At 40.6% G+C, this 27,990-nt stretch overlaps 1 protein-coding gene and 1 long non-coding RNA gene across 7 annotated transcripts in view; one reads left to right on the top strand and one right to left on the bottom strand.

Moving 5' to 3' along the window:
• Nucleotides 1–6: 6 nt before the first annotated feature.
• larp1b (La ribonucleoprotein 1B) lies at nt 7–27,951 on the top strand. 6 transcript variants are annotated; one of them, XM_084915841.1, is made up of 20 exons: nt 7–825; nt 3,110–3,171; nt 4,640–4,696; nt 5,527–5,752; nt 7,668–7,841; nt 8,548–8,673; nt 8,829–8,997; nt 11,123–11,267; nt 11,581–11,758; nt 12,512–12,699; nt 12,972–13,046; nt 13,509–13,868; nt 18,493–18,604; nt 18,837–19,006; nt 19,389–19,495; nt 20,396–20,556; nt 20,712–20,856; nt 21,579–21,688; nt 24,131–24,258; nt 24,567–27,951. In XM_084915841.1, the coding sequence occupies exons 1-20, from the start codon at nt 453–455 to the stop codon at nt 24,837–24,839; spliced, it is 3,339 nt and encodes a 1,112-aa protein (XP_084771967.1). In that variant the 5' UTR covers nt 7–452; the 3' UTR covers nt 24,840–27,951. The 6 variants fall into 6 exon arrangements, with proteins under 6 accessions (XP_084771967.1, XP_084771965.1, XP_084771966.1 ...); XM_084915839.1 differs by having other exon boundaries at nt 18,490–18,604; XM_084915840.1 differs by having other exon boundaries at nt 8–825; nt 18,490–18,604; nt 18,840–19,006.
• Nucleotides 8,991–27,990, bottom strand: part of LOC146366333 (uncharacterized) — a 32,191-nt gene continuing 13,191 nt past the window's right edge. The window contains exons 3-4 of the long non-coding RNA XR_014798726.1: nt 12,521–12,685; nt 8,991–9,909 (exon numbers count right to left, since the gene is read on the bottom strand). This is a non-coding gene — a long non-coding RNA (uncharacterized LOC146366333). The remainder of the gene's footprint in view (nt 9,910–12,520; nt 12,686–27,990) is intronic.

Raw genomic sequence — 27,990 nt, 5'->3', positions numbered from 1 at the left:
GGGCACCAGAGTCACTGTTTACAGCGTAGCTCCACGAGCTCCTGGCTGGTAGCGTGGAGTTGAAACCAGAGAGGAGGTCGCTGTAGTAGTTTTGTTTTAAAGAAAAAGTTACAGAAACTCGTTGGAGACAGAATAGAGTGTGAGTGGTTTACATGGTGACAAACTACAAACTCAGAGGTAATTATTTGTTCATATGAAATAGTCAATTAGAGTGAAAAACAACAACGTTTAGTTCGGGCTCGCTGACTTCTGCATGGTCGCTAGCTAGCTAGGACTTAGCTCCAAGAGCTACTTGGCTAGCTGGCTAGCGAGGTCCAGCCCAGAAGTTGTTTACTTCAACTTGTGGATGTGGTCACCCCTTGAGCTTTTCACGACTTTTCTTGGGGATAAGAGAGCAAGGACTAACAATTCACACTGGATTTAACACTGTGCGCTGTTAGGAAACTAGCAGGATGTCCACAGAGGTTGAGTGTGCTCAGGTTGACTCGGGTTTGACAGCGGCCAGCCCGAGCGTAGTGGTGGAGAAGAACCAAAACACGTCCCAGGGTGCTCACCTGGACAAAGGACAAGATCAGGGGCAGAAAGTCTTGGAAAAACAACTAGCGGACAGCCACGACTCCGGGGCTCCCAAGAGCCCAGCGGATATAGAAAAGGAAAGCAAAGAAAACTGTAAAGAAAACGACCAAAGTAGTAACGCTGACTCGGCTGTTGAGACGGTGAAGAAGAAAGTTGTTGAAGCGCCTCCGCCGAAAGTCAACCCGTGGACTAAAAGGACCACGGGCAGAGTGCCGGTCAGCAGTACCAACTCTAGCTCTCAAGACAAAGGTGAGACGGATTTGAAAAAATATCATGTATTAAGACAGATTCAACATTGCAATATGGTAACAGCTGGCCACACAGCTCCCTCTGCAGCCGCAGCTATTAAACACGTTTTTTGCTTTGCAGCATTTTAGCAGCTTCACTGCAGGGAAATCAACATTAATCTTTGCTGCACATCCCTGACATATCTCATTTAGGCTTATTTAGAGTTGAATGGAGTGCATAACTTAAATGTCAGAGCGGTCGAGAGATGTTGATGGGAGCACACTGCCCCATCCCCCTCTGTGCTCGGATTGCTCCGTAGCACCACGTGTTGATTGCTGACAACTGCTACTTCTTTTAGCCACCACCAGCTAACTCTCGTGCTGCTTTCCCCCCTCTTGATCGAGGGTCAGAGCTGGTGTCTGTGAAGTGAAAGCACACGAAAACCTGAATGTGGGACGTAATCATTCTTAATGTCGTGCATACATGCTTGCCACTGTAAAAACAAACAAATAAATAAGTAAGCGCCAAGACAGCTTGGCTAACTGTTCCTGCTGCTCTACAGCACGTTTTGCATGTCCAATGGCCTGGCTGTCTGCAGTTCCTCCCACCGGCCAGCCAGCTCCTCGCTGTCACTAGTAAAAGTATCAGAATAAAGTGGCTGAACAGGTGGATAAGATAAAACGGGACAGGGTTGTAATCTAATGATTATATTTATTTTTGAAAGAATCGAACAATTATGAGTGAAACCAGTAAATCGTTTGTTTTAGTAAAAAAGAAATTGACTTAATAAGTCACTTGAGCCAAGTCTGGAAAACATTGATGAGATTCAAGTATTTTCGATATTAAAAAATAATGGAGAAAAAAAGTGAGGTTTGCAAATGGAGCTACATTTAATTTGTCAATTGATTAAAACAAATCTAAACATTCCTTCATTCCTATTCATTTCATAGTGACACAAATGGGTCATTTTTTGTGTCATGAATTTTTTTGCCTGATTGCTGATCATTTCTTAAAATCTGTTTCGTATTTATTATTTAATTTACTCATGTAATGTGGCAACCATAACAAGTACACATAACTGTGCACAGTACAGGGCACACAAAAACAATGAGAAGAAAGAAAACCCATACTCAGGCAAAATACAGAATCAAATAACACCCTAAAAATGCACAGAAGAGTTTAAGCTTTATAAGACAGTGATCTTTTTGTGCATTTAAAGCTACAGCTAAAAGACATTTAGTTGACGAATAACAATACTGAAGTAGCAGGCCACTGATGGCACACATAAGGTTTAACTGATTCCTCTTAGTGTTAGTAATAAATTAACCTGGAGACATCAACTTTGATGCTGAAAGCCTGTATTAAAAATGGGTGTGGGTAGTAAAGCTTGAGATATTTGGAGGTTTAGAAGGTAGGAAAAGTTTAGTTAAAAGAAGCCATCAAGCATTGTGGGATATGTAGGATGTAGGGTTCATGGCCGGCAATGAGGAGTAAAATTAAACACAAGTCTGTCTTCTATTAATCAGATATCACAACTGAATGCAATACCTTTCTATCTATAATATATAATCAGTTGATCATTTCAGTATCAACAGTTCATTTGATTGACTCACGAGGCTGCTGATTGGTCACTGAGTGATCGCATTTATTTAATCGTACACGTGACAGTCGACTCTGAAATACAGCTTTCTTGAGTTCAGACCGTTCAGCTAAATTTGAGTTGTGAATGTGTTTCAGAGCGCAGAGCAACCAGGAGGGAGCTATATTTTAAGCGCACGACTCTTGCAAGACCACAGGCATCATTTTACAGCGTCACTGTACAACCAGTCTCGTGGGTGATGTCTGAAGGCTCATTCAGGCATACACCCATTCATATGGAAGCCTCGTCCCTGTTTCTCTTATCAATCTGACCATCCACTGTCGAGCTGATAGGAGCTGTCAGGCTGCAGTGGGCCACTCCCAGGACGCAGCAGCCTGCAGAGACGCAGCCACATACCGCTGGTGCTGCCTGTGCACAAAACACCCTCAACAAGTCGTGTCACTTAGTCCGTGGGGGGAGCACATTTATTCTTTCTGTACTGACAGAAATATCCGATGGTGTTCAAACACAGCAGAGCAGCGCATGCAAGAGTAGATAACTTGACTTTTTAACTGCAGTGTTGAGCAACCTTTCACAATCGGAAACTTCCTCAAAGCTCTTCTTAAATTCAGAGAGTTGAAAAGGACTGAACCCCTTTGGATCTAGTCCTGTCCTGTCTGTCAAACATAATGACCTCACTCTCGGTTATTGATTGTGTATCCGCAGATCAGCAAAATGCTCCGAAAGTCGTCCGCGCCACCAAGCCCAGAACGAGAAAAACCAGCAAGGTAATCCTTTTTTACGTTTCTATCCTTTTCTTTAATGTCCGTAGTTGCTCAGGTAAGTCTTGAAAATGTCACAAAAGAGATATACGTCAACAGTTAGCACAAAAAGGGTCACATCTTACTAATTATTTCCACAGCAAAGTAACCACAAAGTGTTGTTGAATGTCTCGGCTAATATAAAGAGTGATGTTTTTGCTTGTAGTCTTTTCTTCCTGGCAAATAAACCACACCACATGTTCACATTGCGTTGCCTGTGGATTTTCGTAGGTACTGACATTTAGAATGGGAAATAACCATCTGCTGATAGCCTGACTGTTAGCCGGTTTAAGCTGCTGACCTGTGGTTTTTGTTTGCTTTTCCAACCAGTTTTTCCACTGCAGTTACTTGAAGTTCACATTTAGAAGGATTTGGATTATATGAAGATAATATCGTATATAAAATGGTCATGTTTATTGACCCAAAAAAAAATACATATTATGATTGTTAAGCAGGGGAAGCGTTTAGTAGTGCATCCGCTCAGTGGATCTTTAATTCCACTGAGGATTAATACACTGTGTTTTTAATACCCAGTTTATGTGCTTAAAGTGTGACATACTATCTTATCTAGTCATGCTTTTGCCACATATTGTGGGCTTTTATGTAACCTGAGGAATTATAATGCAACCTGCAGACTTTTCCTCATCAGGGTCATAGTCACAGTTCTACAGGACCCCATATTATCATTACTACACAGTTACTGAATGTTGTCTGGTAGTCATACACATAATAAGCAAACTGATGTTAAATACATTGAATCCCCAAGCCAGGTCCCTTCATATGTGTTTAGAAAAATGTAACAAGTAGTTTCATAACTTTAAATAGTATTTCTTGCACGCTCGGTTTCTTTATTCACCACTCTTTACATATGAATAGAGTTCTGTGTTTTGTTTTTGCTGTGCTTATGATCTGTTACCTCTAATGACTGCTACTCCTTTTGTCGTATCATGTCTGAAAAACAATAATTTGGGATGAACTGGAACAGAAGCTTTTTCGGTCAGTACTTAGAGCAGGGGTTGTTTAAAAGCCTGAATCCCTTTAGGATAAAGTTAGTTGACTTTCTGTTTGATGCGCTTCATATCATAGAATGGATATGGTTAGAGAAATCAGCATTTGAGTTTGTGTTTATTTTTTCTGCCCACCATACTCATCACTTCTGGAGTGTGTACCCTTTGTCTGCCTAACCTTGATCCCATATCAGTTTCCCCAAATTTATGGAATTTTCAGCAGTGGAAAATTGACTCACTATGTTTATCACGGTTGTTTGCAGTTTTTCCCCACACACACACACACACACACACACACAGAGCACTGACCTCCGTTTTCTCTACGCTGGGCACTTCAGTGCTACCTGCTCACCCAAAAAGCAAATGAAAAGATTCCTGATCATTATATCATCCTTTGAAACCTGACAGTCTTTCTTCCTCTTTCACAGTCAAGTGACTTCAGTGACATCACTAACTGGCCTACGCCTGGAGAACTGGCCAAAGAGGTATGATATGTGTGAATGCAACTTATTTTACAAGTAATGAGAGCTTGTTTTCGGGTGCTTCTACCAGCTGCGTCAAAGATGGATTTATTTTTCCAATTTCTGCTCACTAGGTGGAGCGCTAGAAGCATTCTGAAGTGTTCAGGGTGTAGCTTTGCAGAGGGTTGCTGCAGGTTTTTAAAAAGGGGCAGTCTTATAAAATGTAAAAAGGTATTCTGGTTTTGATCTCACATGGTCAGATGTGTGATGGGGGGGGGGATTATTCAGAACCTGATAAAGCTGAAACAGGTCTTCAGCTGACTGTGAACATTTTTAAACTCACCTCAGGTTCTTCTAACAACTACTTCAGGTTTTGTAAGGTACAGGCGACAGCGGTGAAAATATAACTAACTAAAGGGACTCTAGATTTTTCCTTTTCCTCAATCTCTGCTGATTCTCCAGCACTTAATCTTCAGTATAGTTCAAGATCTGATGAATTCAGAAAAGTTAAAAATATCAGGAAATATTTAAAAATCTTCAAATGTAAAGTTTGATTAACTGGAGAAGCACCTGATGTGTTTTTCATCACGAAGAATATTTAAGTTATTAAAAATGTTGTCATTGTCACAGTGTTGGAAATGAGGTGCTTGTTTGTGCCAGTTGTGTAGTTTTTTTTTTTAAGCCTTAAGATTAAACTTGATCTGCATCTAAAAGAATGTATTGTATATTTTCTTACTTGTGCAAAGAATTCAAGTCCACAGAGCAGGAAACATATTAGTAAAAGCCCACAAAATTGAAATTGTTCTATAAAGGTGTGACTAACAGCTGGTATTTTCCCCCCTTTAAAATTTTAGCAACAACAAAATGTCCTCAACAACAATGGAAAGAAGCCTCCCTCTTTGCGCAGAGATAAGGAGAAGAAAAGAGAGCGACCAGAGAGAAAATCTGAGAGCAGCCATGATGGAGGTGAGAGCAAAGAGAACCAGGAGGCTCAGGTGGAGCCGATGGGAGAGCTGACCAAAGATGAAGAGTCAAAAGCAGGACAGGACGCCAAGAGTGCCAACCTGAGGAAGAGAGGAGGTATGGGAGAGCAAGTCGTTGATGAGATGAAGCTTTGTCTCTCTCTCTTTCTCTCTCTCTTAAATGGTTTGGATAAGGCTAATGACAGCGGCTACAATCCTGATTGATTCTGATTCACACACATTTCATCACCGTCTTGTGAAGTTATTCATCTCCAGAATGTGTTTTTTTTTTTCATACAGATGTTTCTTGAGTTCCAAATTTGGAGATGCATATTTTTCACTCGACTGTGATGATTTGTATTTTTTAGCATGTCTGTAACTGTATTAACTCGGTAATTGCTGGCTGGTGAAGACTGGTGCATGCTCTGCTGTGATTATCTTACGTGTTTCTCTTCCAATGATCCACTCCTACATTGTAAACATCACAGGCACCAATCTTTGTGGAAGCCATTCAGAGATAAGCACCTTCATTAACTCCTCGATGTCTAAACAAGAAGTGAAAAGTTTTGTTTCTAAATAAAAGAAAAGACATTTTTAAACTATGTTTTGACCTAATATAGCGTTTAAATCAGCTGCCAAACTTTAATAATTTAAAATTTGAATCTGGGCTTAAATCTTTATAGTAATGAACTGTCAAAGTGTAGTGTAGGAGTGAACATTAAACAAAATGCCTGAATCACATTGTTAATAAGAACTTTACAAGACTATGTAGAAGTAATTGACACAAATGTTCTATAGAGATGCAAAAAGCTGCTAAATGAAGCAACAAAATCTCAGACCTAGAGACAAACCAGTGACTGTGTGGCAACCACCAGTTGCAAGGGAAACAGTTTTCCCCCATCTGGTTGACTAGAGCTTGCTGGAGATTGATGGCAGTTGCCATTGTTGTGAAATCGATTTGCTAAAGCACCAGTCACACAGGCCTAGAGACCAAATACCTACTCCATGAACAGCTATAGTTGAAATTTCTCTAAAATCCTAAACTTTATAATGTCTTGCATGCACATATTCTGCAAGAGTTGTTTCATCATATTGGATGATTGATGACCATCGGTCACAAGGGAATAATGTGGATTCTCCGATCCAATGGTGAGTGGTCCTTGGAGTTTCCTGGCAGTCACTAGGTGAAATCGGTTAACACCCTAATAATACCTAATAACACCCAAAACCTAACTCTGATTACTTTGATCAGTAGTCCATAGTTTGCATGCTGGTCTGTAAAAACTTGCTAACCCATCAGTAGTAAAATTTGAAAAAGTGCAACGCAAATCAGAAACAGAAAACCTTGTAGAAGCTGTGCCTTTTGAACCCTGTTGGTTGAAGCACTGAGGCGCAACTTAAACTCTGAAGGCAAACGCTCTCTGTTCCCGGTTTGTGTTGCACTTATGTCTTCCACAGTTAGAAAGTAATTGGCAGGTGGGGATCATACTTTCTGCGTCTGTGCGTCCGCTACAGTTTCCTTGAGTCCCAGTAACCTAAATGTCATTATCAGGCAGTCAGTGTGAGGGTCTGTGTGGATGGGCTATGCCTGCCTGGTTTTTGGGGGGTTTTGCGACCACACGTACTTGGAGAATTGACATTACAGCCACAACGTCACAACTGGACACCGACTAGTCTCTAGGCCTGTGTGACTGAGGCATTATTCACTGAAGCTACAGCGTCTCACATCCAAAATGGCAAACAAGTTAATGTCACATGGTTTGCAGTTATGTGGCTACAAAACCTGAATACAGAGCATTAGTACAAAAACTCTAGAAGCTATGGGTACATGAGAACAAAGACTTTTAAGTCCTTTATTTGCTAAACAAACCTGGAATATGATTAAGTAGTCATTCATTGCTATGATGAAAGGTTTACGCTGCAGTTTTAGTCACCATGGAGCTTTATTTCTGGATTTGATCTTTTTTATTCCCCCCCCCCCCTTTTGGACCAAAACTCTACAAGCTTTGTTTTTGGTGTGCAATCATCGTTAGGTAACAAACGTAAGTGGGTTTCTCTGCCGCTGGAGGAAGTGTCCCGGGATGATGATGCCAAGACGCCCGGCAGGGGCCCAGCACGCTCAGACACAGAGCCCATCGATGACTCGTCTGACCTCACGTCGCCTAATCAAACGCTCCATAATAACAGGGCGCATGATAGCACCAGGAGTAAGTGGCCATGAGCTCACTGTTTACTGTTCACGCCTTCAGTCTTTTTCTTTCTTCCTCACTTCGCTGGGCTGGCTTTGCTCTTTATTTCTCTGGTATCTTTTTAACATTTGCTCAGCAAGCTGCCATCTGTCTTTAGTGTCCACATGGCTTTTTTCCTACTGCATGGCTCAATGAAAGCATGACTTTTTTTTAATTTGGCGAATATCTTGCATCAGATGGATGATTTAAAGCTTCTTTGACATTTATTCTCATACAAATTGCCAACAAAACCAAATGTTTGTAATTTTTCCTGCAAATAAAAACAAATATTAAAAGGTTTCAGATCTCTGCAACGAGAACAGGCTGCTGCTGCTTGTCATAAAGCTGTTGAGCTAACTGGATGTTGGTGGACATTTTTATGTTTTTATCATCTGTGCTGAAAGTAGTCCTTCTAGTTTAGATGATCTGGCTGTTATTAGGGTTTATTTACAACTTGTTTTTATATTGAAGCTTTAGACAGTTACAAAATGTTATTGATTACAATCCTTTAAATTTTACTTAAAGACGAGTACTATTTAAATAAAAAAGCAGTTTACTTACTTTGAGTTTCTTGTTCAACTCAACTTCTTAGTAGTTTTAAATCTAAAAGTTTAATAATGCCCTTCAGCGGTACATGGAAGAAGTTGTAGGCTTTGATCATGAATGTATGTTTTCTTGTTCATAGGTTGGCGAAGAGAGCCGCGGGACTATGGCGACGATGCTACAAGCATTCGGAGCGACGGTGGGAGTGTTCGTGGAGGAATACGAGGAAGAGGGAAGGGACGTGGACGCGGAAGAGGTCGTGGGCGAGGTGCAGACTAGTGTTTTTCATTCATTGCCACACAGAAATTGGAAGCAGAATCATCAGCAATGCAATTTCTGTCAAAGACAAGAAAATCCAGCTTTTTGAAGTGTTCTCTCTCCTTGATATGCCATTATTTGTTCCTTCTGTTCTTTTGTTTTTAGGGCGATATGAATACCCGCTCAACTTTAGAGACTCTCAGTCATCTGATGGTTCTGCTCAGGCCCCTGCAGAGTTTGGCACCAACATGGTTTACTACTACAATGATGGCAACAAATTCCAGATGTACACGGTGGATGAAAAGCTTCTTAAGGAATACATCAAACGGCAAATGTAAGAATTTAATACCTGGAAAAAATATTGTCCAAAAATATTGTCCTATCTTTTGGAGGCTCTTATTACTTTTTACTATTAATAGCTCGATGTTCCAGCTTCATGAAGCATACTTCAAATTAAAAAAAAAAAATTGGTTATTTTAAGCAATGACATATTTTTTTCTGGATTAAGTAGAAGGGTGTAAAAATCAGGTCATTTTGTAGTTTGCATTTCTCAAACAAATACCAGAGCAGGTCCAAATATGCAGCGCAATCCATTCGCCAATTTTAGCACCCCAACCTGAGACATGTTAGTTGAACTAATAGTATTCGTTCAAGATGGGAATGCAACATGGAGTGTGGCAAAAGATGTTTGCTGCCTCTAAAATTTGGAACAGCTACAAACAAAATGGGTAGGTAGGTTACAAGAGGAACACGCATGGGTAGATCATAGTGAAATCCAAAGCATCAGGACAGAAAACGCAGAAAAATGCACAACAACAAAAAAAAATGGATAGAAATACGAGGCAGTGTTTGTGGCAGAACTGAAAGGAATGTGCTGAACGAAACGGAAAAGCCAAAAAGAAAACCGGTGCAAACACCTAAACGGAAGAAAACAATATGACAGGAGGTTTAACGAGAATGAACTGTGGACGATGGGACGAAAGTGATGATCGGCTGCTGAGATGATGCTAAACTTTTGTCTGCTGCTGTTCCAGTGAAACGCATACAGATGATTGAAGAAAATATTCCAAACTTCCTCCCTTTCTTTACGATGTGGAGTTGGATCTCAGGTGAGGGGCCATGACAGGCTCCATCCTGTAGAGTTGATCTATCAAGATGATGATGATGAATCTTTCTTTTTATTAGTGAAGTCCCATTCTCAACAAATTAATTGGGGCGAGTCCATATTCCTTTTCTTTGACTTCATCTGTTGACAAAGAGCCATTAATTAAAATAAGTTTGAATAGTTTTTCCTGAAGTATAATGTTCAGCTCTTAAACAAAACAGATGTGTGTCAGATCTGCAGCCACTTTCTACTCAACATTAACATGGTTAATTTTCATCTTATATACAGATACATTTTCCTTTTCAGTTTGTCTGTCTTTATATGAATAATCACATTTTCATAGTCAGTAATGACTTTTAGGCACCGTTATTTCCTGTTCTTCCTTCCCTTGTGTAACATAGTAAGTGAAGTGTTTTCTGATTTTGTCGTTCTCTTATTTCCTCGAGTATCCTTTTAAAAGTCACTCAGTTTAAGACCATAAATTCATTAAGGTCTGTCTTTATTTCTGTAGTGCATTTTTCATACCAGTGTGATCAAAAATAACGTCTGGAAGAGATGAGATAGAAACGTCTATAGAAGAGGGGTGAGGATGTCTCAGTACATGTATGATAGGCAGTGATCTGGGTTCAGGGTGGCCTGCAGGGGGCAGTATCCACTGCTTGTCTGCCTGACACTTTTGGCCTCATTGCTGTTCAGACTGGAGGGTGAGGTGAAATGCTAAATATAGTCTGAGTGATTTGAAGGGGACAGGAGATGAATTATACCCAGGAGTGACCGGGGAAAAAACTGTTAGAGGGTGAGAAGGGGAGGAAGAACGGGTGAGGGAGGATAGAGAGGCCACTCTTGTCTTCTCCTTTCTCATCTCACTCAGCGTTATTCAGGCTGCTCACTCAGCCGACGTTACTCTGGCTGCTTGCCGCCCGCAGGGTGGGCACTAAAGTGTGCCATGGTGATTTCAAATAGTGTGACAGGCAGTCAGCAGGGAGCTCTTCCAGTCTAGATATGGTGCTAAAGTCAGACTATGTCTTTTTTTTGGTAAGGATTATAAAAGAAATTATGATTTCTTAATATATATATTTTTTTTATACTTCTTTGTATTGGTGACTTACAGGTTTCTACCTCAATACTAGACTGAAATGTTTCTGTAACACAGAGTATTGTAAATTCTTTGGGAATAGTTCCTGATTCCTGAAATCAATGGAGCCTCAGGGACACAGGCACAAATTTGCCAGCTTCACTATAATACTTCAAAATGGGTAATCTGCTCCTTTACGGATCTCCTTTATGGACTGTTAAACAACTTTGTTTTGTTTGTGCTGGTGATTAAATGTATTATGTTGTCCTTCCTTTTCAGTGAGTACTACTTTAGCCTCCACAATCTGGAGCGAGACTTCTTCCTGAGGAGAAAAATGGACGCGCAGGGTTTCCTCCCCATCTCCCTCATCGCCAGCTTCCACAGAGTGCAGGCCCTCACCACTGACGTCAGCCTCATCATTGAGGTAGCATCACATCATCAGTGTAAATGCTGCGTGTGCTCAGGCTGTAAAGCTTGTTTCTTGTCACATCAGTGTTTGTTTTGTCGGTTAGTTTTTATCTTCTAATCGTGCTAAGTTTGACATTTATAGAGATGGTAGCAGTGAAGGACCATGAGAAGTCATGGAGTGCTACTTTTCATGACAAATGAAATGTTTTAAAAATAAGTGTGTGTGTAATTATTTATTTTTTATCAATGCTAATCTAAAAGTTCTTATATTCTTTACTACATACCTTGACTTTAATGCTGGGCTCTGGTATCTATCTCGCATTTTGAAGGCTCTGAAGAGCAGCACAGAGGTGGAGCTGGTTGATGAAAGGATCCGCTGTAAAACAGACCCTGAGCGTTGGCCGATTCCCACCCCTACCACCGTTGGTTCCCCTCGCACTGACTTTTCCCAGCTCATTAACTGTCCTGAGTTTGTTCCTCGACAGACCCTCAATGCCACAAACTCCGGTCAGTATCCTAATGATATCCTCTCAGCAAATCTCATGATGTAGATGCATAGTGTGTATCCAAAACCCCATATATATTGAATGTTAGCACTTTGGGCTGTTGTGTCCCTTTGCTATACAAAAATTAAGTTCTATTTAAAGAGCACCGCTAAGCGGCCCCTTTGACACTGGGTGAACTATGAACACAGTTTATTTTGACTCGGTTTTCACCAACCTACTGCCCCAAATATTCAGTTGAGCAGCAAATGTGGATTAAATGCAGCTGGAAGGCACCACAAACATGACATTGCTGGAACATTTTACTAAATGAGCCTACATATTTGGGAGCAATGGCTGCAGAAGCACAAAATCACAGTGGACAGAGAGACAGTAGACAGACTGGCTTTGAAATCATGAGATTTGTTGACGGTGTAAAAAAGCATGATCTGCATGCTTGAATGATTAATTCAGTCTAATTATTTTTATTTTATTTTTCCATGCTAAATTAAACATCCATATTTATGATTTTTTTTTAATTTAATAATTAAGATGACGCTGTCTGGAAGTCATAAAAACAGGTTTTGATGGCCTCTTTGTAAACAAGCTGACAAAGCTGCCATTAGTCATCAAAAACAGTTCAGTTTCTCTAACATCAGTTATTGTTGAGTTGTTGGTATTGAGATTAAATGCACAGTTTTATGTTGCTTTGAGATTTTTGGTTTTTTACTCTGTACAAGGTTGACTGAGTGTCTGTGTTATGTGTCGGGGTTTTCAGCTTCATCACCTGTGAAGGCGACTCCTCCTGATCCCGTGCAGCCTAAGGACTCCCCTGACCCTGGCTCCTCCAGCCAGGAATCTCTACCGGCCACAGATGACTCCAAAGATGCTCTCGCCCCCAAGCCCGACCCTGACGCCTGGATCCAGGTTGAGAAACGTCATAGGCAGCCCTCTGCAAAAGCAAAGGTAGTGAGTGCAAAAAGGGGCCACTCCCCTCATGCCTGGGGTTGCTTTAATTTTGAGTAGAAATTATGGCCATAACAATCCGAACTAGAAGGGCACGCATGCTTCACTCCTTCACCAGGTGTCATTAAATTAAAAATTTTCAAACATATTTTCCATCTTTCATCCCTTCCATTGTCTCTCATTTGTTACTACGTCATAATGCTTGTCTTCTCCTTTCCTCTGTGTTTACTGTCAACACCTTTCGCCCATCTCCTCCATCTTTTTCCTGGCAGTATGTCAGTGATGAAGTGTGCATTGCCAGCTCTTCTCTCTCCACATCGCTCCAGCCTCACTGCCTTTCCTCTGCAGTTGAGTATTTCCTCCAGCACTCACTCATCCAAGCTTGTCCTCTGCCATTTCTTCCATGTGCTTCTTTTTTACTTAAATATTGCATGTCTGTTTCTTTACTTCACAAATGAACTCGATAGGGGATTAGTTATACCGTGTTACAGCAAAGTTATAATTCTAATTTTATGCTTTAGAGAGACGGTGGCGATGAACCTTGTGGTTGTTTTTGGAGTGTGCAGTTGGTGATGCTGATGAACTGAATTGGATTATTCACAGATGTTTTTCTGTTATTTAATATAACATTAATAATAGAAATGCGTGTAAGAAACATTGTATTAATGATGGATCAGTATAACTCTGGACTGTTTGTTTGCCTAATATAATTGGATGGCTTAATCACATTTATTATGTGTTTACACCTCGTTTCCAGCAGGTCTTGTCTGTTCCTTTGTTAATGGCTGTGTATTCACTGTGTTGTCTAGGGGGATAATAAAACGCCTCCTCCCAGCCAGCAGCCTCCTCCACAGGCAGAGCCCGACCAGGAGGAGCTGGACTTCATGTTCGATGAGGAAATGGAGCAGATGGCGGCCAGGAAGAACAAGTTCACAGACTGTTTAGATGAGGACGACTCGGACTATGAGCTGGATGACCAGGATGTGAACAAGATCCTCATCGTCACCCAGACTCCACCCTACATCCGTAAGCATCCCGGTGGGGATCGGACAGGTAACCATGAGTCCCGAGCTAAAATTACTGCCGACCTGGCCAAAGCCATCAACGACGGGCTGTACTACTACGAACAGGACCTGTGGAAGGGGGAGGAGCCAATTGAGTGCATCAAGGTAAGATGAACGTGAAAATCATACTGTACGCGTTACGTTAATGGTGGATTTTAAAGTCTTAAAGGCTAGACTGTAATACACTCGTATAGCATCAGTGAGCGCTGTACATTTCATCTATTTTAAAAGTTTATAGATGACTGAAATACCACACCAAATACTCAAACTCCCTTTTTAAAAAAAATCAAAATAAAGTCATTATCTTCTAGAAGATGATGTATGGATCAAATATTCTCATATGGGGAAAATTATTTTTACCTGCTGGACATACAGACGACCTGCATTTTTAGATCAGTACACAGCATTTTCTGCTTGGAACTGACAGCTAATAAAAAAGTCTTACAGTCATCATGTAGCATGTTGGAGCAGGTCTGCCAGAGAGCGGTTAAAAAAAACTGCACTGACACTAGAAAAGGAACACCCAGTACAGACATGCACGTACAGCACACAGCGTAGCAAATCATGCCTGAACAAACCAGCCTTTGCATCTCGCTGCTATTCACAGAATATTGCTCAAGTTTCGTATGTGTTTGCATATTTCAGTTCTAACGTAATATCCATGGAAACATTGACTCTAACTTGAGTTTAGACCTTGAAACTGCTTTGCAGTTATTAGGCAATACTCTGGATCATGCTAAGTTAGCTGTCTCATTATCATTCCAGGATTTGTGCTAAGCCTGTTTTGGTGTTGCATGGATGAATTCTTCTGAATTTTGACTGGTGTAGTGGGCTTTATATGGTGATCACATTTAAACTTTATAGTCTGAAATTATTTAGACTTAACACTCGAGTCCAAAAGGTCTAATTGGACTTTGTAATGAGGTTGTTACCAAAACTGAGAATTAATTAAATAATAGAGGTGGGAATCACCATACATCCCACGATACGATATTATCACAATACTTAACGCACGATACGATATTATTGCAATTTTTAAAAATATTTTGCGATATTCAGATTCTGTACATAAAGGTAAACTTTATCAATATTCATTTTAATAACATTTCTAATAACAAAGTCTCACACTCAGTCTTTCTCTCATTTCAGTCAGTTTTCAGTCAAACTGAACGGTTTGTATTACAGTCTAGTCCAACTTACCATCTGGTACAATTATAGCTATTCTGAACTATGAAATTTGTGAAAACTATGCAGCCCCTTCAGCAACTGAAGAATTTGAAAGTAAATTAAAACAAAATATAATTTTACATTAAATAAAAAAGTTTTAAACTTAATTAAAATAAAACATGTCTTAAATTAAAATAAGTAAACTGTCATGTTTATTGCTGCCAAAAAAAAGTTAAACACATTTGGACAGTGAAGGAATGTCAGGATTCTTGCTCAGAAAAAGGATCAACATGCTCTGAAGTCGGAGCATGTTCCAGTCCACAAAAACCTTTTTTGTAACAAAATATCGATTTCTGCTGTCCCTGTATCGATACATTATTAGCAAACAAAATATCACGATACTACACAGTATCGATTTTTTTCCCCCACCCCTATTAAATAAGAACTTTTATTGTAATATTTACAAATTTTAAAGGGTAAGAAAACCTGGTGTGCATCAAGCCATCACCATCCCATCCAGTTATTCAGTCACCATCACTGTCACAATGTTTCATGGCTTGGAATTCGACATATTTATGCATTATTGAAGGCTATCTACGTACGCCCACCCTGCTCTGTGGAATAGAAGGGTCTTTGAGAAGTTAATACAGATCAGGCTATACTACGTATGCACAGCCAGCGGCCAGCGATAGACTCAGCAAACCTGGAGCCCAGATTTCTTTGATATAAACTGTTAGGTAGTTGGAGCAAAAATACCCCGAAAGGCACAAACAACTGTGTCAGCATCCTTCTGTTAACTTCCAGCCTTTATATTTTTTAAATAGGTGAGGAGTTGTCAAAGAAGAAATAAGTTAAAGAGATCAGAAGTGTTTTTATTGGTCCAAAGTGCTGGCTCAGAAAATCACCATAAACGTTTGTATTATCAGCGAATCCTCCGTTTCCGCCAGATTTGATTTTGAAGAATTTATCCAGGGGAGTTTTCTTGTGTTTCCACAGCTCACAAGTCCTGCTTTAACTTTTGAGTTTTATGCATTGTGTTCTAATTCTAGCAGTTATATCAGTGTTACAGCTACACCTGACATTTAGCACAATATACATGTACCATATTGTTCTTTTAAATTGTGTTTTAAATTGTATTGTGATCAGATCACTGATATGGAAATCACTAACAAATGTACTAGATGACACAGCAGACTGCCACATGATGGATCAGAAATCTAATGCTGGGCTGAAAAATGAGTCTGTGTAGTCTTGTATTGTAACCATTTGACCAGGGTCCTTAAAACCACACAAAGCACTCTGCTATGGTTGCATTAGTGCTCATATCTCATAACCATTACTGTCTGCACCACCTCTTCAGTGATGATCATTGTGATGTTGCATTGTCTTACATTTCTTTCTTATACAGCAGGAAACACAATTGCACATACTAGAGTGGATATATAGACGGTATATGATTGAATGATGCTCCGGAGCATTGGGGTAGCCCTTGGTTGCTTTCAACTGTAGGTTTCCTTTAAAGCGTAAGCACTACTGGCACTCATGCCACTTTGACATGAAGACATTGTGACAGAGCTGTTAAACCTCACACCCTGCAGAGGAGGGACAAAAATAAATGCACCATTTACTGTCCACTATACAAGCCTCCAGACTACAGTTGCTTCCAGAGCTCAGCGACCTCCTTTTGAAAGCTGCCTCTTCTGTGGATACAGTGCATGTACAAACTCTGACTATAGGTCACACAGCATTATGTAAGCCTTACATTAGAACAGAACTATAGCACAGCACCAGTGTATATTCAGGTTTTACAACACTACAGCATCGTATAATGTTGATGGCCAAACCTCAGTAGCAGGTCACCATAAATCACATCATCAGTTTAAAACACTTTGATCCCATTCATCAGCATAGATGATGTAACCTTCAGTTACATGGAAGTGGATCAGTAGGTGAAAAGAGACTTTTATGGATTCAGAACAGAACAGAAATGTCTGCTTGTGTTTTACCAGCATATGAAGGGTGTTCTCGTAGTGGAAGAAAAAAACAGAAGCAGACTTAAATCACTTGAAGATGTTTAGTGTGGAAACACATTAAAAAAATCTTAATTAATAGCTTGTTGTACTCAGAAGTGCGATTGTTTTCTTAAATCCATATAAAATGCATGCTGGTCAAAGTAATTTAGTTTGTAATTTGCAAGAAGTAGGCTTGTTAATGTTATTTTGGTGAACTGATACATTATTTGATTGGATGTTTTGCCTATTAAGAGACACGGCCACTTTCCTGGAGCGTAAGGGGGGTTTAAAAGGCTTATTTTATCAGGTCAACTGTTCCAAATAAATTTGAGATGCATGTTAGAAAGTGGGTCTATGATTTGTGTGCATGCGTATGTAAAATTTGAATTAAATGAGCATTAAATTATCATTGACTTTTCTGTAATCACTTACAAGAAAAACTGATGTCAACATTTCTATTAGTGGAGAAAAGTCTTTGTGTAGTATTAGTAACAGGACAGAAAGAGCACGATGAGGAGTTGATGCACGGGCTGTGGAGAAGTGTTGGGTCAGAAGGTCTACAAAGGGGAACTGAAAGGAGAGAGTAGGAGTCATTAGTTGACCTTTAATACCAAAAAGTTAGAGCAGCAGGTTAAACATCAAGAACTCTCACACACTGCCACCTCATCACTGGCAGCGTCAGAGCCGTCTACAACTCACAAAGACAAAAACATATCTGTTACACTCAGCAAGAATCATTTAATCCTGCATCTGTCAACAAACTGGGGCTGTAAAATCAGAGCAGAAGTGAAAGCTTGCTGGTATAACGGTGACCAAAATGACAAATGAAGCCAACCACAAAAGCAGAATCAACTATAAGAATCTTTATTCAAGCTGCTCTGTGAAGACGTTTTCAACGGGGTCAGCTCATTCATGGGCTCAAGGGTTGGTCAATAAATAAAGCATGTGGGAAATGTTTTGCCTGAGCACACATGCACCAAGGACACATGCATATTTTTCTTCCCCCTCTGTCTGGTGCTGACGTGTAAAGTACAAAGTCTGCGACACATGTGCTGTGTGTCACACAGGCCTGCATGGCTGCAGCTGCTGGTGTGTGAGTGTTTTTTACCACCATAGTGAAGTGTTCTCAGTTTAAACAGCCTGTAACGTCCAAATGTAGTATCTGAGGGGAAGTGCAGAAATCCTTTTATTGATTAATTTGACTTAAAATTGAGATTTGTCACTAGGAAATCAACTAAATAAGAAGATTGTTTTCAGGGCTGCAGTGAATTGCTTCGTGTTGGATCAGTAATTATATTACTTAGTTTAAGAGCTTAAAAAATATCAGCCTCCAGCTCATCTCTTATGCTTTTTGTTACCTTATCAACAGGATCATTTGTTTTATCTGTGTTCAGTTCAAACTGCAGCATTTATTGTTGTTTTTCTGCTTGGATAAAAGATGATGATCTCAAGGCCATGTTAAAGGAGTGCAAATGGTAATGATCAGTGGTCATCTAACTCTTCTTCTTTTCCTTTTTTTCCCCTTTTGTCACATTTCTGCTCCCCAGCAGGAAGTGGAGAACTTCAAGAAGCTGAACGTCATCAGTAAAGATGAGTTCGACACTCTCACCCCCAAAGCGCCCGTTGACCCAAACCAGGAAGTCCCATCTCTTCCCATGCCAGGTGGGGTTTGTAGAGTTGTGGTGAAGCAGGTTTCATATGAGCGAGCATCCTGCTACCTTCTGCAGTTTAAACCACACCCCTCTCACACTGCGGTGCTAGTGTAGGATGTGATTTTTGTTTGTATTATGGGCTTTTTTTGTGCATTGTAGACATAAAGATGGTAGATATTCAGATAATTGCCTGACAGTAAATATAAATTAATAACTTTTTGGGGGAATGATGGGCTCCTCAGCAGACAGTGGAGCAGAGTTGGCTCGTTCTGTGCCCACAACGGTCCCACAGTCGCCCAGAGCTCACCAACCCCGGACCCCCAGAACCCCTCGCACCCCCGGACGCCAGGACCCCAGCAAGACACCACGTTTCTACCCCGTGATGAAGGAGACCGGCACCATCGATGGACAGGTAAGCTCTCTGTGTCCGTACATACAAGGTGTAGCAAAGCTCCTCTTTATCTGCCAGACTACAGATCAACAGATGGATTGATGTCTGTCAGCAGGCCTGCTGGTGAAACTTTTCCTTTCCCTTGTTTGTTTGTTTGTTTGTTTGTCCCAACTCTTTTTTTTTTTTCACATGTGCATAACAGTAAGAGTGTGGCCACTCCTACAAATACAAACAGTGGCTGCCGGTTTTCCATTTGTGGTATCACATTGGTTTAAAAGATCAAATATGTAAATACTGAATGAATATATCATTCCTGAAACATACAAAGTAAACTAAAAACGTCAGGCAGCACAGCCGCCCTGTGCCTCATTTAACCAGTGTCCTGTCCTGATGTTTGTTCCAGACGCCCAGGAAGAAGAAGACGAGCCACAGTTCGAACCCTCCCCAGGAGGCTCACATAGGCTGGGTGATGGACTCTCGCGAACACCGACCGCGCTCTGCGTCCATCAGGTCTGACTTTTTCATTTGAGTGTAATTTGGTTTTTTGCTCATTTGGCCGACGGACCAGTTAGCATCCCAATACAAGGATCGCTGCTCCTCCTACGGTCAGAGTTGAGTCAAACGTGGGGTGGCTGTGGCTCAGGTGGTAGAGCAGATCAGCTACTGATCGGAAGGTTGGTGGTTCGATCCTTGGCTTCCCCAGTCTGCATGCCAAATATCCTTGGGCAAGATACTAACCCCAGTTTGCCCTCCGATGTGTTCATCGGAGTATGAATGTAGTTTAGTTTGCACTTGTGTTTAGAATGAGTGGGTGTGAATGGGTGAATGAGGCATGTTGTATAGAGCGCTTTGAGTACTCCGGGAGAGTAGAAAAGCGCTATATAAGAATCAGTCCATTACCATTTACAATCGCCACCTGATGGGTCTCCAGGTCAAAGTCACGTTTGTTGTTTTGTGGGAATTAAATAGAGAAGTGTTTCATGAGCCGGATGAGCTGCCATGTTCGTGACATTTTCTTTTTTATGGCTGCATTGATGGTGTCGAGCAAAAAGTAGAACCCACAAGGAGCACTTCCTCATTTTGCCCTGCCAGTCATTCTCCATTATATGTCAAGCAGTTGTTCTGCTTGACATATAATCCTTTTTATGAAAAGAAGTTGGTGCTAATGTGATTTACACAGTTTTTTAAAAAATCAACTTTTGGTGGGGAATGTTCGAGCCTAATTCCACACTTTGTTTTGGGGGTTTTGTTGCCATTGGCTCATTATCACTTCAAACAGAAATGAGACAAAAATCCTGCTTTTTGTTTTGTTAGTCTAGATTTGTTTTTGTAAGGTTTATCTAATAAACTGGCAACTAAATGTTTCCCCGTTGCCTCTCAAACATCTTTTTTTCCTCCATCCTTCCACAGCAGCTCCAATGCCTCTCCATCAGAAGGAGTCCCGCTATCAGGAAGTTACGGCTGTACCCCTCAGTCATTGCCCAAATTTTGGCATCCATCCCATGAGCTGCTGAGGGACAATGGCTTCACTCAACAGGGATACCACAAGTACCGCCGACGGTGCCTTAATGGTACAGAGACCTCTAAAAACCTCCACAAATACTGCTTCTAAGTACTCCTCAGCTCTAGTACACCATCACATACTCAAAGCTTTGAGAAAGAAGTACCGAAAACAAGATGAAATGGTCACCTTCTCTGTTTCCTGTTCTTGAATTTTTCCCTTCAGAGCGAAAACGGTTGGGGATCGGCCAATCTCAGGAGATGAACACTCTGTTCAGGTTCTGGTCCTTCTTCCTCAGGGACAACTTCAACAGGAAGATGTATGAGGAGTTCAAACAGTATGCTGTGGAAGATGCCAAAGATAACTACAGGTGAGGCGGACATTTAAATCCTGAGCTCTGTGTCTGTGCCCTAGGGATAAGAAGTAAATGTCATTCATTAATGAAGCAAACAGCAGACACAGACTGCTTTGTTTGTGTCACTTATCCACAATTACAACCACACCCTAAAAAACGCCCTGAAGCGTTTTTTGTGTTTGTCTCACATAGTGGTGATAGTGACTCTGGAATAACAAGCCACTTCCACAGATTTGAATAACATCAATAAGTCTTTCAGAATTGGAGCGCTTGCAGGTTTAAGCAGTGTCATTGTTCGATAGCATGAGGTTAAAGGTGAACACTGCTTCTGTTGTGACTCTAAAGGGCTTTTTATACACCAGTCAAACCTAAATTCTTGTTTAAAGACGTGGGTAGCTCAGCCCTGCCTGTTGAAGTGAAAGTGCCTGTAGTGTAAGAGTGTAGCAGCCTCAATGTCTCTTCCTGCTGGAGCTCACCCTGTCTGAACCAGAAACCAGTATACTTGTCTGTCTGGTTCCTCTGACAGCTGTAAATAATCCACGGGAGAATGGAATCCATTGATGTGAAATGTTGGAGATGCACTGTGAGAAAATGGCTGGGTGAAAATGCAGCGCTGACAGCGAAGCAGTTGCATTATTATGTGCACACACTAACGTCTATAAGCACGGTTTGAAGCGCGGTGATATTTGTTTTCTTGTAACTCAGAGTGAAAGGAAGTGTTTGTTGTGTCCCTGCAGGTACGGATTGGAGTGTCTGTTCAGATACTACAGCTACGGTTTGGAGAAGAGATTCAGATTAGATCTGTTCAAAGACTTTCAAGAAGAGACCCTCAGAGACTTTGAGAAAGGTAATAAACATGAAATGTAAACAGGCTCTCCCAAATGTCAGCTGCTGCTTTCACTAATGTAGCAGATTCTTCTGAATAAATCCCATATTCAGTGATCGAGTGTATGAGTGTGGGAAGTTAACCCTCTGGGGTCCAGGGTATAATTGGCCGTTTTTTTGTACTTTTGATTTTACCTCTATATTTCACCTTTAAAAACTGTTTATCTTGCCTTGTTTGGTATCATTATTTTCAGCACAACCTCAAATATCTGAAATTTGAGTTATTTTTTCATTTTGGTATACTATATTAGCACAATTGATCTAAATTCAGACAAAAATTTCAAAATCCGAGTAGAAAAAAGTTATTTTTTACTGTAAAACCCACAAACATGTTTAATGAATCATTTTCATAACTTGAAATGCAAATAGAAATTGTACATTTCTAAAAATTATGCACAAGTTTTGCAAACAACAAAGTTATATGCTACTATTTACCTAAAAATGCAGCCAAGGCCTCAGGCGCTTTTTATATAACCATTTAAAACTATTTACAGAACAATCAGGTGTTCTGCATCAAATAAGAAGATACACAAATTATTTGTGCCAGTCCAAAAAAATAGTTTTTGTTCAGTATAAGACAGAAGAGAACACCACAGGCCTAGGAGGCCAGGAGGTGCATCAGTCCAGTTTTCCATGTGGAGACAGCGTTTACACTGGAATTTGCCTTTAGTGGCTTTTTTGGAGCAAATGTGACATTCAGCAGTCTAACTGACACACAATACAAAACAATAACTACACAACACACTAACTCTAGCCTCCAAACACGCGAAACGTCACTAATGTCTCACATATGAAAACTCTCTCTCTCTCTTTCTTTCGCTCGCCCGTCCCCTTCTCCCTAAACAACCAAGTGCCACATGTTGCCAAACCTTTTTTTGATTGGCTGACATTATAAACTTTAACACCAATAGGGAAGGGGTGTTTTTTCTTTTTCTTTTTTCACTAGCAAGCGGAGAGTGTTTGCTAGCGCTGTCCGTAGAAAACGCCGTTTTTGCCGTTCTTCCCACTGTAAACCCCCAGCAGGTTAATAAATGCTTCATAAAAACACCAAAATTCTAAATATTCTATTAATATATTCAGTATTTACATATAATTAAATATAAAAATGCTAAAGAAGGCCAACATGTGACTTAGCTTTGGTTCACTTGACCCTCTCAGTTTAATGTGGAAGTGTGTAAAGAGAAGAGGGCATTAATGTAGTTCTCTCAGTCCATTTCAACACTGACTCAGTGAAGCAAACAAACTGTGGTTGTTTTTGTTTAGACTCAACCAATCTTTGAAAAACATTCTGCTACAGTACATGTGGCGTGTATTCCCTCTTACCTAACCCCTAATAGTATTTGTTATATTAATTTTATGAAAATGCAAGTATCCGGTATTAGCAGACTAAATTAAAAGAGCTGGCTTTCAGATCAAAGTAGATCTGAGCTGTTTAAATCTGCTAGTTTGGATTCCGAATCTTGCAAGCACTCAAGATTGACTTCAGTTTTACTCAAAGACTTTTGGAGTCTTTTAGAGAGTTTTTAATTTTTAATGTGATTACAAATGAGTTTACCTGCAGCATGTTTCCAACACATTTAATGAGAGAAGCCCTTGTTTAAAAAGCTACACTGAGCGTGCAAGCATGTCTGCATACAGACAGATACAGAATGAAAATCTAAAACCTACATGCCGTCTTTACCCATCAAATATCTGATGGAACCACATAGCAAGGAGGTTAAAGACCCAACTGATATCTCACTGTTAAGTCTGTTTTTTCTCCCCCTCCATTTCCTGTGACTGCTCTACTCACAGTGTAGCAGTAAACGCTATACATAGCGTTAGAATAGGGCTCCAATTCTTAAGCCCCTTTTGCATTAGTACCTACTCAGATCGCCTCACCACAGTTCACCATGGTTTTTTAAGGGTTTTGCATTAGGTCATAGTACCTGGTACTTCTTTAGTACCTGCTCAGCCAAGCGATCCAAGCAGGACCGCGTGTCACCAATTGGCTGGTCAGTGGCATCATGAGAGCGCCTCGTTCATGAAACTCAAAACCGCCATTTTTCCAACCCGGCAGCATGGTCCTCGATTCTGATGAAAAGCCACAGACACAGAGTATATATACAGATACATCCTTGCCTCGACGTCCACTTTTATTGTAGCACTTACGTTGCATTTAATTATGTCACAGGACACTCGGACGCATTGCTATGACAATGACCATGCACATTAGGAGGTACAAAATTGGAATGGAAAAGCAGTTAATCCAGTGGTTCCCAAACTTTTTTTTGCTAGGCCCCCCTTTGTTTTTCTTCTTTTGATACAAGTTGACTAGAAAAATGTCTCCTACATTTAGGCATTTGAATTTTACCTAGAATTCAACACTGAATGAAACTGCTCTTCCTTGCATTACCCTTTCCAGGTCAGCTGTATGGACTAGAGAAGTTCTGGGCCTTTTTGAAATATTCAAAGATAAAGAACCAGCCTATTGATCCGAAGCTGCAGGAACACCTCTCGCAGTTCAAGAACTTGGAGGACTTCAGGGTGGTGGTGAGTGTCTGCTGGCTACAAGTTTGAAAGGATGCTTCATGTTATCTCCACACTAGAGTGCTCTTTACCTGCAAGTTTTATTGGGCTAAATGAATTATTAACGAAAAGAGAAGCTAGTATATCCTCATATAAAATTATTCTAACATCATTATTTCATACTGAAACACTAACAGACTCGGAGCTGCTCAGTCTGCGCCTGCAGTCATAGAACTGTATCATCTGGTCTCAGCAAAAATAAACAATTCTCGTGAGTGATCTATTGTCCCACGCGTAGTTACGCTTTGTTTTCCTGTGATGACTCTCTGCAGCCCCCGATAGGAGACGATGGCAGCAGGAGGAGGCGTACCTCGTCCTCGGCTGGGGATGAAGGGAGGCGTCGGAGACATCCTTCCAACACTACCTCAAAGCCCGCGCAGGCCTCCAAATCCTCCAGCACTTCAGCTGAGTCTGCCTCAGCCTCCGCCGCTGCACAGACCACACCCAAAGACAAAGCCCAGAAAGCGGCAGCGACAACATCTGCACAGGGCAAGAAGACAGAAGCCAGAGCTGGGAAGAAGGAAAGCGGTGCACCAAATAAATGAAGCTCCCCTCCCGTAAGCGTGGGTTTGAAAAGAAGCAAAGTGGGGCGGCTGCAGCGCTCATTCATTTCAGAGGCAAACTGCTTGGGTGTGAAGAGAGACTGAGCGTGGTTGATCCAATTTGATTGTTTTTATCAGTGCATTTCATTTAAAAGCAAGCATAGGCAGCGAGCTTGAATGTGTTCACCTGACAGCTCATAACGTTTACAAAAATAAATGCATTCCCTGCATTTTGCCTTTTCAGATGCCAAACTATTCAACAAATACTTTGATTTCAACAATATGTAAGCCGCGCTGGTCTATATAGGGCTGTTAAACTGTGATTCTAGTTTGCCAAGATAACAGACACTGCACACAGTGTAACTAATCGGATACAGCAGGATGTCGGGCGTTTTCTCATTAAGTAAAATAGTCGGCATTCTGCTTTTTTAAAAGTCTTCCTAATTGACTATTTGGGATTCAGATGTGTTTAAAATTGAAAACAGTTGCAGGTTTGTTTGTTTCTTTTCTTTTCTGAGGATGTAAACTTCTGTTTTTATCATGACAATCAAAGTTGAGTCTTAAAGTGCCCATATTATCATTTTATTTTGGGGGGTCTGCTAGATTAGGTTTACATGTTTTCCCCCATTCTGTCCATTATTGCAGCACCGTCTGTCTGTAAGGCTCTGCTTTTAGCTCCTTTCTGTCCGGAAAAGCACAGTCTCTGGGAATTTGGCTCCATTAATGCAGTACATGTGATCATGGAGAGTTAAAGAAACAAGCGTGATCGTAACATACACCATGCTAACACTAAACCATAGACAGTATAAGAGAAGGATGCAACTTTTAGCTCTAAAGAGTGAAGCCAGTGTGGAAGTGTTTTATCTCTTTACCCCTTTAAAGCCTACTAGAAGTAACCCTTGATGCTCTTGTCGGAGCCCAGTGGTTCCTATCATATTTCATGCCTGCTTATAGAACAAGATGACTGGGTGTGCAATAGACGGTAGTGAGGTTGGTCTCTGCCTATGCAGCTACCCTCGGAGAAACCCGCAAACTATTGTAATGATCGTCAAACCACGTCTTTATTGATATGTACTGAGGTATCAAACCTCGTCATTAAGGATACAATGAAAGTGGATAAATGTTGTCTTTATGAGGAAAAGAGCTAAAACTATTTGTTTTAAATAGCCACCAGGGGGGCGATACCTGTGGCTGCAAAAACATATGGTCCTATAGAAGTCTAATGGAAAAGAGCCCTTGGATTTGACCAGTGAAAACACTTTCCTCAGTCACCCAGTTAAAGAAATCCCAGAAGGTTGAATGTGTTCATCTGGAGGTAGCATTTTTTTCTGTGGGAAAAATGTCTCATCCAGGACTGAGAAAGTCACTTGGATGAATGAAGATAATCAACTTTCTAGGACTTTCCTGACGAGCTCACAGTGTCAGTTGTTTATTTTGGGTCATGTTGAATACAAAATTAGGTGATAAAGTTACTCACTCATTCACAAGGTGTCACCACAGCGGGTCGTTCCAAATGTTTGATTTGACAGATATTTAAACCGGGTGCCGTTCCTGAAGCGACCGCAAAGAGATTTGTCTCCTCTCACAATTGAAACTGAGATCTTCCACTTATTAGTTAAATGAGGTAAACCACTGTTGTACATTTTGGTGGTGCTACGTTTCAGAAAGGAGGATTATCCAGGGTTTGCTCACTTGTAGGTGACATCACAGTGCACATAGTAATATTGCTTGCTTCATCAGGCTGTTAGTCATTCACACTCAGGTCCCCTTAGAATTCTTTTCTTCTGGCTTCCTTCATACTCTTCCACAACAATGACAAAAGAGCCACATTAAACCTGCTAAAAAGAACTGTTGCTTTTCTGGGGAGATGTTTGGCAAAGTGTAATCATACTTGTGAATGTTCAGCTCTGTCTTTCATTGGCATCAGTCTGTGTTTGTGCTGCATGGTGCTGCTGAGAGAGCTCGTACCCCTCCCACACAGGCTCTGATAGCAAAAATTCATCATGGAGAAATGTTTATTGTTATCGCAATTGAGAAAGGGAGTGGCTGAGATCAAATGTTGTTGTGTTCATGCTGTTGTTGTGTTCATGCTATTGCCGTTTAGGGCATTGACTGTGTGCTCAGTGACTCACAAAGATGCACTAACGCCGTGCACAGTCATAACCTGTGCGTGCCTGTCCGTTAAAAGTGACCGCTACTCATGTGTGGTCACATTACGCCTGTAAGATTTTAGTCTGAGATTTTACTGAGAAGTGAAAAGGTGCTCTTTCACACATGAAGCTAACATGTTCAGATACTGTCAGATTAATGGAAACTGGGGGGAGGGGGTTGACTGACTACAGCTACAAGGTGGACATTGTTACAAGTCATGGAAAAAAGCCTAGACTGTAAAAGAGGCATTTCAAGTAGTTCATCAGGAGTGAGGACTATTACAGACTAAAGGATAGAGGACAAACCAAAAAAAAAAAAAAAAACATAATAGGGGCACTTAAAATTAGTGAAGGACTTGCACCAAAGCTGCTGCTCCATAACAATGTTTTTTCTCTCTGACAGACATTGCAGCTAAACTACAATGTTTTAGTTTTTGTTTAATTTACAGCCTGCAAAAATTCATCTGGGACACTTGACGTCCCATTTTACAACCAGAAGTAGTATAATTTATTTTTATTTTTCCATGTATTTGATGGATGGAATAGTCTTAGGTAAGCATTGCAGTTCTTAATTGCTTTTTGGTATTGAATAAAATAAAAATGTTTTAAAAAAATGTAAAAAAAATAAATAAGTTTCTGCTGGAATAATGGGTGTGAGCTAGCATCATAAAACTACAGTATATTTTAGCTTGAAGTTTATATTTTGTTTGAGGCTTGGTGCTCTAGAGCACTTTCCTTTTATTTCACCAATGAACTTAAAATGTGTTTTAGAGCTGACTTTAACGGGAAAAAAATGTAAATACTATAAAAAATCATTTTGCCATTATTCATTTGATTTTTGAGAAGTGATTTGTTTTATTGGTAGTGTGGTGTTGAGTGTGTTTTTAGGGTAAAGCAGTGCATGTTGATGAATTGTAAAATGCAAAAAAATATAAAATACTGATTGTACAAAATTGTGTTTGTGTGATCTGTCCTACTTTCTCTCCGACTCCCCTACCTCTATT

This window comes from Perissodus microlepis, chromosome 19 (genome assembly GCF_051167445.1).
Source record: "Perissodus microlepis isolate ML-2025 ecotype Zambia chromosome 19, ASM5116744v1, whole genome shotgun sequence".
NCBI classification, from domain to species: Eukaryota; Metazoa; Chordata; class Actinopteri; order Cichliformes; family Cichlidae; genus Perissodus; species Perissodus microlepis.
Note: the sequence above shows the minus strand (reverse complement) of the source record. Positions and strands in the feature narration are given on the sequence as shown.